Genomic DNA, 15,057 nt, shown 5'->3' with positions numbered 1-15,057 from the left:
ATTGCAGTCATATTGTGGGCTCTTTACAAAGAAAGTTATCTAATAATGTATAACAAAACTAATATATGTTACTGTCAACAGAAGGCCAGGAAAGCTGTCAAACTGATTAAAATAAAGATTTAATTTGAAATGAAACAGCTACTTACTAGCGGTTTTTGTCATCTGCAAGAGATGAGTTGGAAATCCCGAAATGGATTTACAGTTCACCGCTTACTCTCTGTTTGGAATCTCGGTCACAGCGATCCACTCAATTACTATACTCCAGGCCGGTTTTTGTATGTAGCACACTGATTTTGGATGGTTTTGGAATCGTTTGCGCTGCAATAACAAATGCAAGTACTAACGTTATCTTGCATTTACTCTGAATGGTAAATTAGTCGAAAAAAAGGAATACTGTAGTATTGTATGAAATATGATAATTAGGTAAACATTAACGTTCTTACATGTTTACACTACTGCAGGCCTAAGTTTGAGCAAGGATCCTCACATCTGCGTGATGTGATCTCACATTTACGCGTCTGAAGACCAAACAGAAACGGAAGGTGAGGTAAAGAAAACCTGTTCTTTAATGAAGGACTGATGTTTGATGTTAATCTCAGAAGTCAGTAGTCAGTCACAAGCTGCGTTTACACGATTCATTTGCAATTGGTTCAACGTTAGCAAAAAAAGTACGTCACATGTAAGTTACGTAATGTGGTTAGTGCTGTTGTAGAATTAGATTGGTGGCAGGTGATAGCTATAACGAGGAGGCGACACTTTTAATATAGAGAGCATTTTATAAGACACAGTTTGTGCAAACATTGGTGTATATAGCACTTTTCTTTAAGTTTTGTCCACAAAAAAGTACAACTTTCCTCCGAGTTCTCGTTGTCAACTTTAGAAATGCATGCAATGACCTTAACATTATCATACTACAGTATCAGATATAACAGAGAGTATATGTAAAATGTTGAGTTTCAGATATATCATGTGGGATTGTTTACACTTGACACAGTATAACGATATTAAGCTCTACTCTAGAGTATTCTACAATGAGCAAAATATGTAAATATACAATAGAAAACTGGGTCAAATTATTTTATTTTTTTCAACTCAAAATAAGGCTAACTACAGAAAAATATATTTAACATAGAGCTACAAAGCACTTGGGTATTGTCATATGTATTATGTGTATATGTGTGAGAAGGTGTGAATCAAGGAAACAAGACACATTTTCAAAATCTTTTGATCTATATAATTGACACAAGGGTTTTCTCTTTCATTTTAAAGAACATACAACAACAACAGACAGCTAATTTTCCTCATCCTTAAACACAAACTCCCCATTATTGTTTAATTAAAAACCAACAAAAATAAAGTATTTACCAGATTTTCTCTTTTTTTTCATCATATCCCAGTTTTGACAATATGAGCCACATTCATCAGTAAGGAGTGAGTGGCAATGCCACCATAACGTCATTGCACCAAGAAGTGGGACTGTTTTCCTGACCGAAATCTAACTGTCAATGATTTAACAAACGTGCTAAAGACAGTCAAGACTGATTTCAGGTCAGATCACTCTAAACATGTAGTTAGTAAATTGTGCCACGGGTCCTTTTCTTCACCACATTTGATGCAGTCAATCAACAAAACAATCCATAGCATTGCCTGTGGGATATTTCTCTGTTATCGATCCCTGATCATGTGATGTAGTCATGCGGATGTGGCTGCGTGCGTCATGCAAAGTGCAGCATTTCGAAATCGTAAGGGAGGGACTTTTGTTCTCCATCTAATGATCTACTCGCCACTTCTTAGTGACAAAACTGCAGCACTTTCTCTGCAGAGCCAATGACAACCTTAATCGTCATCCAGGGCAGTTACATAATTTCCTGCAACAATAAAAAAAAAAAAAATAATAAACCAAAAATTAAATGTTCGGTTTGGTCAAAATGCGTCACGCTCTTTTAGAGTCTGAAAATCAATGCAAGTGCAAGAATGCAAATACTTCTGAGTGATGCTTATGTTTTATTAGCGATGGTGAAACGAAGCTTTGTGAAGCATGAACCATTCAGTTCAACTGTATCGTAAATAGGTTTGTTACTTGAAGCTTTCCAAATCAGAGCTTGATGATGACTTCTGCTGGTTAAAGTGTGGGAAAGCACAGTGTTTCACAACTGACCAACTCGTAGCAATACAATAGTAATATAAACCAATTGCTGTAGTATTTTACATATAAGGTGTGTCTCATTACACCACCGATTACTGTAGTAAAATTTAAGGTATTCAAAAGCATTTACTTTAATCGTATTTAAACTGGTCCAACACCCACCCTCTAAAAGATCAGATTGAGGCTTTTGCACTCACCAGCTAGCCTCCGTTACACACTATACTACAATATGCAGTGACCTTCTTCAAAATAGTTGTAAATAATAATACACCAATTCACTTTAGTATGGTTCAAACGGTTTTTACTATATCAGTGTTTTCCAGCTGTGGCGGCAGACTGTTGGGCATTTTACACAGATCTACCAACTACATGTGGCGTTATTTCATTGACAAATGTCGTGGGTGCAGTATTAAGTCGAGATCGCATTCATGTAATAGCCTATGAGCATGTCAATCTCTGCTTGAGCGCCAATTTTCTCTGTTCGTGCACAAAACTTCTTGCGCGCCCTCAAATATACGCTGCTCATGTGCAAATTCTCTTGCGCCCTCAAATAAACGCGGCTGAAGTGCGATGTAGTGCGTTTATGTACCGAGTATGTCTTCAACATTTATTCGATTTGCTAGGAGTATTTATGAATGCCCCGATAGTTTGCGGAGCGGACCGCGGCATTAATGCGTCCTAAGGAAAGTGAAACGGCTATAAACTCCAGCAAGATAAAGTCATTATATGCAGAGTCACAGACCTTTATCTATTAAAAAAAAAGTATAATTATGGAAACTGTGTTCATCATAACTGAAAGGTACGCCGTGATTGCTGGTCTCACGCATTAAGCACCTGTAAGTCAGTCAGTCAGCACATCGCCTTGAAGGGTTAAACAGAATGCACAGCACTACTACGGATACAGAAATTTTTAACCCGCTACTTACAAAAACAAGCAAATATTTTGAATAAGAAGCTGTAATGTAGCCGTGGCAAGATGATTTTTGGTGTGGCGCCCTGCCGCGGAAAAATGAATGTAGCGGAAACCATGTATAAAATACTCTTTAGTTGAATTACTGATACGTGGGACTGGTGCACTGCTTTGAAACAGTAGTATGTAATCGACGCCTAGTCTTGCTCTATACACTTTACTTACCCACGATGGTGTTTAAACCTTTGAATCAAAATTCGGCAATTATGCAATTATGGCAAAACGAATCAAGCTTCGGTACACTGCTTCACTGTGAGATATATCATTTTTTGATGCAGGCTTTGGAGTGGTGCACAACGTCACATGACTACCGTTTTATGTTACATTTTGTAGTGAGTATAACAATTTAAAGTGAATTTAGCCAAGCAAGCTAGTTCAAGTTGTCAACATGTTGTTCAGGCAGCTATAAACATATTGGTAACAAACATTAGAAGATGTGCTATTGCTACATTAACGAAAAAAAGCAAATTAGTATGCATGCTCACGTGTTATTTGCATTTACATACTTGCACAGAAAAAGTTCCTGCTCGCTACCCAGACTTTCAAAGGTAAAATTTGCATAACACTTATTCGTTCTCAATGCTGGTACAAATATTACACAAATGTTTGATAAAAAAATTGTTCTCAGTGTCAACACGTTTTGGTTCCAACGTTAGACAAACATTTGCAACGTTGGTAAAACAGTTTGCTCAGAATTCTGCGACTGTTTTTCACATCAACGCTGGTAAAATGTTACGCAAACACTTGCGTAATATTGTGCAACACCACTTTTCACATCAACATTGTGGGCGCACCATAAACAATCCAACTTGTCCCCTAATGAAGGGCAGGGTGTGGGGCTGGGAAACATTTGAGAAACACATCTGTGACTCGCTGATCTAATCTGATCTGACGTGTATTGAGTACACGTGTATGTTCGTATACCGAGTTCTTACAAAGCAACACTTCTTTTTTTTTTCCTGGAGTACACTCACACATAACACACACACATCCCTATGAGGTTTAAATCAATATCAAATTAACAATGTCCAGAAACCCCTCTGCATCCCTCTGGTTTCGAGTCTTGCATTCTCTGGCTTGTCTTTTCCCATGTGTAAAATCCCTTTCTGAGATGAAGGTCATTATGTATCTGTCCCACGGATTAGAGCACATTGTTTTTTAAAATATGTGCCCGTCTCTTTCTCGTTGCTGGTGCGTTACAGTTTCATCCCAAATATTGCTCTAGTGCTGTTGAGGGTCCTCAAGGATATACTGAAAATGTGACTGTGGTTAGTACACGTTTATTTACATCCAGAGTAAATATATGTTGTGTTTCTTTTTCTTAAAAATGGCCCCTGAAACCCATTTGCAAAGCAGCGTGCGGAAACTAGTACAATAAATGAGAGACAGCGGGTTTTCACAAAACAAGATAATGATTAGAAAAGCTTAAAAACAAAGAGTACATGATTCTTTCAGATGTTTTGTTGACTTGTGCTCTCAAGTTTTAGGGGCTTGAGATGTCTGCTATGTTCATGGGTGTTAATTAATAAATAAATATAATCTAAAAGGATTTCTGAATGAGAAAATAAAACGTTTTTTTTTGTTTGTTGGGGTGGATTTTTTTGTTTGTTCTTTTTTAGCTATTGTTACAGAGCATTCTCAGAGACCTTTTTTACCACAGACATAAAGACAAGCAAAAGACCAGCTCTAGGGGTGTCATATATCAAACAAGAGACAAAAAGTACACAGCTCTAAGAATATTCCATGGTGTTCTTATTCAAAAAAAAAGTGATGCATTCGTTGTTTTCCTTTGATGTTTGCATTTGTTTTGGCAATGTGACTAAACCCCGCCCCTCCACAATCCAACCCAGTCCTGTGCTCAGTCCCTGTTGGTGCAAATGCCTGTCAATTATCGCCTAAGCAAGACTGTGACCAATGAGAGAAGGTAGAGGCTGATGCAGGGAAGGTTCTGACTGCTTCTTCCGTTCACCACCTTCTTGTTCTCTGACGGAGAGGCGTACACTTTGGGCTTGTCTGTGTTCGGGGACATTAAACGTGGGCCGCGAGAACACTGATCGTCGAGACACATTCCACTTCCTGAACCGCTGATGTCATCACCTGAAGACGAGAACACAACAAAAAGACTGATGAGCTGAAGTGTCCAGGAACGTTCCACAGCAATGATGAAGGTACATTCCCAGGCTGGAGAGTAACTAGCTGATGTTTTTTGTTTACTGCATTTTTGCAGACTGACATTTTGAATCTGATTCGTTGTGATGAATCAGTTCATTATGTGGGTTCAATTCTGGTTCTTGCAGCCCCCTGCACTGCTTACTTTGCATGACTCTTTTATTTAAAACAGCTGATTTAGATAACCAGCTGATTAAATGAAAGCTCTAAGAGGGAACTGTGTTAAGATCCTTCAAAGAGTTCACTGCTCTCCACCCCCTGCACATGGGAAATCGGCTTAACTTGAAGTTCACTTCAATCAAAAAACAACAAAAAAAGTTTTGCGCTAAACAACTGTTTGTAGCATTTTTAATTATTATCAATAACAGAGAAGGGTTGTTATCAAGTGATTAAATTGGAAATCACACGTTGCACGTTACCCTTTGAATTGAACACATTTTCAAACTGGAATCATAGCATAATACCATGTGATGTCCACTTCACAAAATACAAAATATGCAATACAGCTAGGGGCCACAAGGATGATTTGAGAACCGCTGATTTAAGTCATCACTCGACTGATGTCAAAAAGGACATAAAGGGATCTATTTTACGTTCTAGGTGCAAAGTCTAAAGTGCATAGAGTAAAACATTAAGGACGTGTCCGAATTTGCTATTTTAAGGATGTAAAAATAAGGTTTGCGCTGCAGCGCATGGTCTAACAGGGTTGTGCTTATTCTCTTGATGAGTTTTGAGTGTGTTTTGAGCATAATATTGCATTAAACCAATCAGTCTCATCTCCTCTTTCCTTTAAGAGTCAGTTATGTCATGCCATGGCGCATTTGCTATTTACATGGCGGACTTTTTTAGTGGAAAAACTGAATGCTTCTAGCTAGAAAACAGTTAAACAGACCATCTGCAGCGAGGATAAAGAACAAGCCTCTTCCATTCGGCCTCTTTACTTTCTCTTTACTTTAACTCTTTACTTTACTCCTTTACTTTCGTGGATAAGGAAGCATGTTGTACGCACTCCACTGAAGACATTCATTAGCGTACATATTTAATTTTGTTTGTTAAGCACAAAGATTTGTTTCAAAACTATTTCTAATTTAAGTTCTAATTTTCAGCAAATGAATAAATGAACAATAATAACAAAGTGTGGTCAAAAATTTGAGTTATAAATAAACACACGTCCTATTTTTATGCCCCATATATTGACGCGTCTCCAAAAACCGACAGGTGGACAAATCTAAACTTGTTTTTATGATAACAAATATAAATATGCATATAATCAATAATATAAGATAAGGAGGCAGCGGTTTTATAGAAAATAGTATTTTTTTTAATCATTTTAATCCTTTTTTTTCCCGTAAAGATATAGAAGTATAAATCAGGCTTAAAGAGAATAGTATGAACCTTAATCTTTGCTAAAACGCATAGAATTATACGTGTTGATGCATTGTTTTAAGCCCCCAAAAAAGGACATGTCTGGGAAAAAGAAGACGTATGTTCACTCTACCGTAGGTAATAGTGAGATCTATGTAAAAAAAACAGTTTGAGAAATCGATTCTGAGATTATCAAAATCCAGCACTTTTCTCCTTTGAATATATTCTGAGCTTAAAAGATTCAGAAATTTTCTTACTATAGGGGATATTAAAATTCCTGTAATACTTAACACAAACCTACAATGTTAACTTGTTCACATCAAGCATGTCTTAGCCAATCATATGTCAGTTTTTAATTTCCTGCATACTGCTATAGAGGCAGCTTTAGCATTAGCTGTTATACTTTTTAGGCTAATGATTTCAAGCTTAGCATCAATAAGCTTTGGCTTAGTTTTTAACAATAGATGGTTGCTGTATTTTTTAAAAACCGACTTACTCGCAGCCAATTCCTTACAAATACCACTTGAAGGTAAAATATTCATTAATAAATTTAGGAAAGGTTTAAGCTAATTGCAACATATTGACAGTGAGCTGTTTACATTAATCTTGTGACATAAACCAACTTACATGACTTATGAATGGACAAGCACTCTTCCTTGTGAGCAATTCATTGTGCAGTTAAAAACTAGCCTAGTTCACTCTTGGGCTCATTCATGCCAAATGCGTTTTTGTTTCTAAAATCACGAAAGGGCAATGGTTGGGAATGGTTTGAAAAAAGCACAGCATAAAGCATGAGGGTATCCAGACACAACCACAGAGCGACTGTAAACAGAAACTTCTGTTTGCTCCTCCAAGTTCTTCCGATTGGCCCGTTGCTATGGAACTGACAGGGATGAGCTGTGCTGTATGTGAAAGTTGTTTCAACTTGACACAGCGTCTAAAAAATGTGGTGCTCACTTTGAAAGATGCGATGAGATGTGCGTGTAACAGACTCAAACACATCCATCAAGCACGTTTACATAAAAGAAACTATAGAAAAGTAGCGTTTTGGAAAGGAAAAACATTCTCTGTCAACAGCCTCTTATGCCGTTAAAAACCAAGCACAGAATCCATTCAACAAAGAATAGTGATGTATTTTAAACATCTCTGAATCAATTTCTTGAACGATTTTTGGCCACAGCTCTAGTAATAGTACACTTGTGTATGCGTATACTTACTGGTATCCTGGAAGTCCACATCATTTCCATTGACAGCATACTTCAGTCGGTTGATCATTATCTTAAGCTGCATGATCTGTTTGCGCACTGCCATGTCTGGTTTGGTGATGTCGATCTCCACCTCAGGATTATTGATCTGACTGGCCAGACCGTCTCCCATCACTTCTGGAAGATACCTGATGGAACACAACATGATAAGAGAGACGAACGGGAGCCATTTGCAAGGCAACATCAGAAATGGACAAATAAAGGTAGGCATTTTGTCATTGATTAGTGGAAGTTTAGAAACAGCTACATTACTTACACTAAAGTAAAAAGCATAAAAGCACCACATGAAAACACGATGAGTGAGCCGTTCATGTGCATTTACCTGCCCACACTCATTCCGTTCCAGCATCTGTCTGATTCACCTGGCCCAGACTCACGATCCACACACAGTTTCCTGGGCAAATGAACCCAGTACTGCATCATATCCCTCAGCATTCTTGACACGTCGGATAACTTTGGGTAGGAAAATGTGATTTCAGAAATCCAGGCAACGGAAAAATATGTATGATTACAAATAATCAAATAAATAACACTGCTGCTGTTGTTTATGCGCTTAGAAAATGTCCATACTCAGCATATGGTAACATTAATCATTTTTCATATTACTGAGCCTATGCAGCTTATGGTAATAAATCATACTGTATGTCATATTTGAAACACATTTTAAAGCATCTTAATCGAGGACATAAAACTGTATTACTTTATTTTGGTCGCCCCTTTCACACATTTTGTTGAATTTAAGTTACATTGCATTTACATGTCAATTAATTCTTAATAGATTATAAGTTGACTGTTAGGATGGGGTTTGGGTTAGTTTAGAGTGACGTTCTTGGAAAGTTCAGTATCAGCAGATACAAAGATCAAATGAGAAGTAATTGGCATTAGCAAGTAGTTTAGTCAACAAAATGTGCAATAGGGACTATAAAAATAAAGTGTTACCCATAAAACTTTCATACAATCTATTACATGCCTGTTTTAGACAATAAAAGTGGTTTATTTTGGTATTTTAGTATGATTATTCGAAGAAAAAAAAAACAAGTCTACCTTCAAGTCATTTTTTAAAGTAAACATAGGAATATCAACTTTTTTCTCAAAATATATTAACTTTATTCTGAATTTGATGAATGTATTCTCAATATTTTATTTCAAAGTTTGACTCAATTATTTTTAAACTGAATTATTATTTATTTATTTATTTTTTGGTGAGACCCTGAAGAAGACTAGAGTAAACATCAGCTTTGTCGTCACAACAATTCATTTACCATTTTTGCTATACCAAATAAATGTTTACCATAATAGACTTGACAAAAAGATTTAATGAGATTTTATTATTATTATTTTTTTTTTATGAAAACTGAAACATTTAAAACCATGGACAACCCTATGAACTAGATTTGTGTTGCATTAAATGTGTTTTCAAAGCTTGACAGACTAGTAATGTATGACTAGTCATGATATTGAAAATTATTCCAAACATCCCATTGTGTATTCCACTTTGGAACGACCAATGTGAGGGCTTGACATTAACTTTGTTGATCCCCAGCCACTGTGTCCAGTAGTTTTCCAACGTAAGTAGCCTTTCACCCTTGTTGTCGGGAACATATTTTAAATGCATGAATTTGACTTTGGCATGCTAAAAATTACAAATTTTAACTATTTTTTCACATGACTTTTTAGGCCTCTATTTTTTCTCTGGCCAGACCAAACTAATTATTTCCTCGCCACAAATAAATAATGTTAAATATTTTATGTTTAATATTTGTAATGTTTTTTTGTATATAATGTTTAATATTTTAATGTTAAAAATTAAATAATGTGTCAAAACAAGCTAAATATAGTTGTATACATTTTTTATTCAACAAAAAATATTCTTATAAAAATAATTTTCACTTATCTAAAACTATAAACAGTAAATTGTTCAGGCTAAAGCTCAGAGAGCATGAGTTAACAATAGATAAATGGAGAGTTAATCTCCTATTAAAGCAATTTTATTGTAAAGGATGATAATCACATCATATTAACAAAAATAACTGCAAGCGAAAGAAAGCAGGTGATGATCACTTTCAAACAGTTAGGCCCATTAATAATCTGTATAAAGAATGGTAAAAGCGAAAGCGGCACACAAAAAAACAAAACAAAACGAGCTCTTAAAAGCAACAGGACTGTGCGTGCACAAGCACCACTTTTTTCCAGTCTTTCAAAGAGAAAGGAACGCACCAGTTGTGTTTCCAGGCACGGTTGTTTTGCACAAGGAAACAGGAGCTTTCAGCACTCATGTGCATCACATCAGCTGTGCATTGCTGACAACATCAGTCAGCGAGGATCGCCTGTATCTCACGGTACACCTGATCATCCTCTCATTCAGTATTCACCTGCTTTCTTTTGATAGCACGAACAGTTAAAATCGTAATGCTTCTCGATTCTAAGAGCACATTTGCACACATATTGACAAACAGTCTTAAACTAAAATTCTAATCTTTAGGGACTAAGCAGCTGTGGTAATTTAAAATTTATTTTCAACCAGCCAATATTTTTTTTAAGCTTTTTTATTATTATTATTATTGCTCAGCCCAATTTTATTACTGCTTGGCCTTTTTCTTTTTTCGTGATTAACACCATTTTGAGCAACTTATGTTTAAATGATCTATCCATCCTACAATAGGCATTTAAGAAATGTTTATGTTTAAATCAATACTGTTTTCATTTGTGTCAACTACAAATCTTTGAATTTGTAAAAATGGTTATGTCATAATGTGTTCAGTCTATAGGCATGTGTGAGTCCTAATAAACCAAATAACAATGGTGGACTACATGTGTGTCCATTATATAGTGTTTCTTTAGACTGTAGCATCACCAACTGACATTCATAATATTGCACTTTAAAGGGCCATGAAACCCCCTCGTTTCAGCAGGGTGTTTTCACACCTCTACTTTGGAAAAAGTCAGAAAAGTGGGCGTGTCCAGCTCTGTTTAGGGGGGAGTGTCGGAGGAACTAAAGTGGGATGGTGTGGGAGTGTCTATTTGTGCACGCGCGAGTTTCAGAGTCAAAATACACATACACACACACACACACACACATACAGGAGAATGTGATGGTGTTTAACCTACATGGACATCTGTAGTCGAATTATTTGCCAAATTATTAAATGTTGGACTTTAACTGCAGTTTGGCTCTTTCATTCAGGGAATTCATTCATGCTTCTCGCGACAAACGAGATATTTGATTCGAGGAACTGCTGCAAGCGTGTATTTTTCATGCAATGTTTGATACCGCACAGCGAATGAGAGAAAAAAAAACTCAGCATTTCCCGGAAACTTAGATGCACACGGCAGGTAGCGTCAGAAAGCCGAGTGTGTTATTCCGGTCACAAAATGCGGTGCTAACATTTCTGCACTCAGTGCAATAGTTAACTTAATTCGATACGAACAAACTGAATAAACAAAGAGCACTGGTCGCTCACTTACCAAATCTGTAGAGACAGGACAATCACCAGCAACTAGAGCCGCGTCTTTATGAAGAGAATACTACAAGCAAATCCAGATTTCAGCGTTTGCAGATGAGAACAGCTCTCAGGTAAACAATAATCCTCCTTAGACACGTAAGTTATTGTTGTCGCGCGTCGCGTACACTGTTAATCCACACGTGATCCAGATAAGCTCTCACAGAGAGAAAATAAAAACGAAACTTAACAGCAGCAAACTATAAAAGCAACACTTCACGCTTGTTTTGCCAACACAACGTGGCGTCTTTGTGGTGTAAACACGGTGACAATAATGAATATTAATGAAGTTGCACAATAGAGCGCACTGATTGGTTTGACCCAAGCCTTACTCATGCATTAATGCAACACACTGTAAGACGTAATAAGACTCACTCAGGCACAGACGCCCAGTCTGCACGCTGGAATACACGCTATTATGTCATGGCCGTGACGCAGCTTCAAAAATTCGTTTCAAACAGGAAGTACAAATTTGCTTGAAATAACGCAAAAACAACCAATTTACACTTTTTAGTGAAATATAGGTGTCCTAATAGTGTTTTTAGCAGTGTGGGACACATATACCACTGTCAACAGCTCAAAAAATGTGTTTTGGTGTTTCGTGACCCTTTAAGTTGCTTTCATGAATCTGTATGTAAAGGTTGTATTTTACACCCCACAGACGCGCTTACCAGTCTCTCCAGCTGGGCTCCTGGGGTGCTACTGACTTCTTCTGCTGTGTTTCTTCCTCGCTTGATCTGTTCCTGAATGTTGGAGCTCGGAGCAGGAGTACCACACTCAAGAAACACCTAAAGAACAAGAAATCATGAAGTGAGTTTTAGCACATGGTTCTGATTAGCTCTAATTAAATTAATTAATTTATTTTTTAATATAAAGGTGCAGTATATAAGTTTAACACCCAGTGGTTGAACTAGGTATTGCACTTCTAGTTGAAAACATTTTTACTCGGCCTCTCCTCTCACGCAAGCCCAGGTTGCCAGATTGACGACACTAGCAGGAGCGTGCCTCATTATCAAGCCTACATCGTGTCCTAACTAAAAATAACAACACGCGATACAAAGAATTTACTTTTATCACATCAAAATGAGTTTTTGTTCTAACCAACACCTGAAATTTCTATTTTAGAAACGGCTTCTATCTCTGGCAGCTAGACAACAGGATAAACAATGATCACCTCAGGTACAACTCATGTGCTTTATTCAGTGTTTTATGTTAATAATGTTAGTTTGAATGTTATTTTTATGTGACATTTATTGCCATACTACAAAAAAAGAGCAGCAGCATTTCAAGCAGACCTTAAAATAAAGTAAACCATTTGAAATTGAACTTAAGAACTGTGACTGAGTGCAAGCCAACACATATCAGTGATTCAGCATCTACATTTGATAATGTTAAAGAGGTTTCATATGCATAAATTAGACTACAATAAACTACAGACTACAATTGTAAACTACAATTTTGTTAGAGTGCAGTAAGTGCACTTTTCTGTGCCTTTGAATGGCTGTATATATATATATATATATATATATATATATATATATATATATATATATATATATATATATATATATATATGTATATATATGACCATTATGATTGCTTATCACTGCAAATCTTGTCACATTGCATGTTGTTAAGACAAGATGTTACAATGTAACCTGCTCACCTAATGCTTACGTTTGTAATATTTATATTAACTGTTAATTAATATTCATGTGGAACTCTGAATCTGCGTCTCATTTCAGAGTCTGCTTTTGTCCACCAGAGGTCGTCTTTTGGTAATGGACGCATGCTTTGAGAGCCTTCATGAGACAACCCAGGGTGCTAAAATATTATTGACTATACTGGCACTGGGCGGGTTAAAGGGAATAAAACAAAGACAGACGTTCCAACATGCGCATTTTAAAAGCAGAACAACTGTAGCATTGTTTTCCAGATAGATATGTTCATTCAGCATGTTTCTTAAATAAAAAAAAATGGTATTTGCATGCTTTAGAAGAGTCAACAACTTACATATAGCATCTTTAATTCTGTTCACTGACCTTATTGATGAACATGTCTTGGTTGTCTTGCATGTAGAGAATAGCTTCAGCGATGCGCTTTGGCAGGGAAAGAACCACTGAGTCCACACTATAAGGCCGACTCAGTTTGTCGACTACCTCCAGCATCGCATCTGCACACAAACATTCAAGTCTTCATTTCATGTGGACATGCAGTCAGAGAACTTTCTGCCCATTGTGTATGACCTTGTTTGTCACCAGTGTCTACTGTCTACTTTCTTTTTTTTTTTGTGCCGTTACTGTTAAAAAGTGAATGGAATGTTTACTGCTTAAGTACCGGACTAAGCACTACTTAAACCGGAAGCTGCGACTGTTTAATTATTATTATTATTTTTTTATATTGTGACAGTTCCTAGAGAAATTAAATATTAACTGAGAAAACAGTGGGTGTGGCTTGTTTTTTTCTACTGTGAACTGATTGAATGCAGTAATGTAGGCATTTCATTCTGAAAGATCAAGAAAAGGGTTTGGGGAGAGTTATCACAGCCTAACAGACATCTCCTTCTCACCATTTGTGGTTGTTGTCAAAACTGACAGTTGGAGGGGCGTGGTTAAGTATGTTAGCCACGCTTAATACCTTAGACATACAGGTATGTAACCTGAGAACTGAACTGAAAACAAACAGGAAGTGCATTTTCAAATTTGAATTTTTTATTACAAGGGCAAACATATATAAATTTTTTTCTAAATGACATGCACAGATAAATTGCTCACCACAAAACTAGCAATGTGAGCTAAAAAATTAATATGGTTAATTTTGATTTGTTCTTTAAAGTATGTTCACACCTTAACTCTAATAATAAAGATTTAGTTCTTAAACTCACTCTTAATATAAAAGAATAAGAGAGTCCGCACTTAACAGTAAACTACTGTGTAAAGATATCAGCACAGAAAACCTCTCTGTGTTGTCTCTGTCTGCCTGTGACTGATTCAGTGTGGGGAATAGGAGATCTAAGATGTCATAACTGACAAAAATTGAGTCAAAATATTGTGCTGCAAATGACAATGGAATATACAGGATAATCAATGGATTGCAGTTTGTTTTAAATATATTTTGCATTAAAAATCCTCTAATGCACAGCTATACGTTGATTATACCTTTAAAAAAATACAGTTTAAGTCAGAATTATGAGCCCTCCTGTATATTTTTTCACCAATTTCTGTTTAACAAAAGAAGATTCCACCAATCACACTGAACATGCATTTTGCGTAGAGAGGCACCTTTTTTGAATCATTTACTGAAGGCCGCGAGCGTTTTTGCACACCTGCTGCACTTCGCGTTTTTGCCATTGCACGCTTTGCACTAGCAGTTGAAAAAAGTTGCTGTCACCCACATCTTTTTCATTCTTCAATGAAATGAAAACAGAAGCGGGATTTCTGTTGAGGTGATAGCAGTGTTTGTGTTGTCAAGATGATTATGGAAACTTCTATTATTATTAAATATTAAAACTAAACAATATCAACAGCAACACTTGCGCACAGTACGCAGCTGATTCAGTCGTTGCCTAGCGAAACAAAAAGTGCAACGCACTTTTATTTTTTTCTTGTCAACAAAAAGGCATTGCAGTGCACCTTGCGTAAA

At 36.5% G+C, this 15,057-nt stretch overlaps 2 protein-coding genes and 1 long non-coding RNA gene across 7 annotated transcripts in view; 1 reads left to right on the top strand and 2 right to left on the bottom strand.

Moving 5' to 3' along the window:
• The window catches only part of ephb1 (EPH receptor B1), a 550,777-nt gene extending 550,087 nt beyond the window's left edge, over positions 1 to 690 (bottom strand). Inside the window, exons 1-2 of one of the 2 annotated variants that reach the window (XM_073929961.1) lie at positions 559 to 690; positions 147 to 318 (exon numbers count right to left, since the gene is read on the bottom strand). In XM_073929961.1, coding sequence (XP_073786062.1) covers positions 147 to 162 — 16 coding nt within the window. In that variant the 5' untranslated portion in view covers positions 163 to 318; positions 559 to 690. Of the gene's footprint in view, positions 1 to 146; positions 319 to 443 lie in introns of both variants that reach the window. The other variant, XM_073929962.1, reaches the window with a different exon arrangement.
• LOC137488166 (uncharacterized) lies at positions 282 to 13,853 on the top strand. 4 transcript variants are annotated; one of them, XR_012394120.1, is made up of 7 exons: positions 282 to 332; positions 462 to 542; positions 4,967 to 5,284; positions 7,994 to 8,118; positions 12,077 to 12,225; positions 12,541 to 12,594; positions 13,161 to 13,853. It is a non-coding gene; the product is annotated as an uncharacterized lncRNA (long non-coding RNA). The 4 variants fall into 4 exon arrangements; XR_012394121.1 differs by having other exon boundaries at positions 462 to 547; XR_011007107.2 differs by having other exon boundaries at positions 282 to 368.
• The window catches only part of gpc1b (glypican 1b), a gene marked incomplete in the record, with an annotated part of 161,602 nt that continues 147,745 nt past the window's right edge, over positions 1,201 to 15,057 (bottom strand). Inside the window, 6 exon segments of the mRNA NM_201020.2 lie at positions 1,201 to 2,974; positions 3,189 to 5,213; positions 7,868 to 8,043; positions 8,238 to 8,368; positions 12,087 to 12,203; positions 13,458 to 13,588. Coding sequence (NP_957314.2) covers positions 5,005 to 5,213; positions 7,868 to 8,043; positions 8,238 to 8,368; positions 12,087 to 12,203; positions 13,458 to 13,588 — 764 coding nt within the window.

This window comes from Danio rerio, chromosome 2, assembly GCF_049306965.1.
Source record: "Danio rerio strain Tuebingen ecotype United States chromosome 2, GRCz12tu, whole genome shotgun sequence".
In the NCBI taxonomy this organism is placed as follows: domain Eukaryota; kingdom Metazoa; phylum Chordata; class Actinopteri; order Cypriniformes; family Danionidae; genus Danio; species Danio rerio.
The sequence above is the reverse complement of the archived record's forward strand: the minus strand, read 5'-3'. Positions and strand labels throughout refer to the sequence as shown.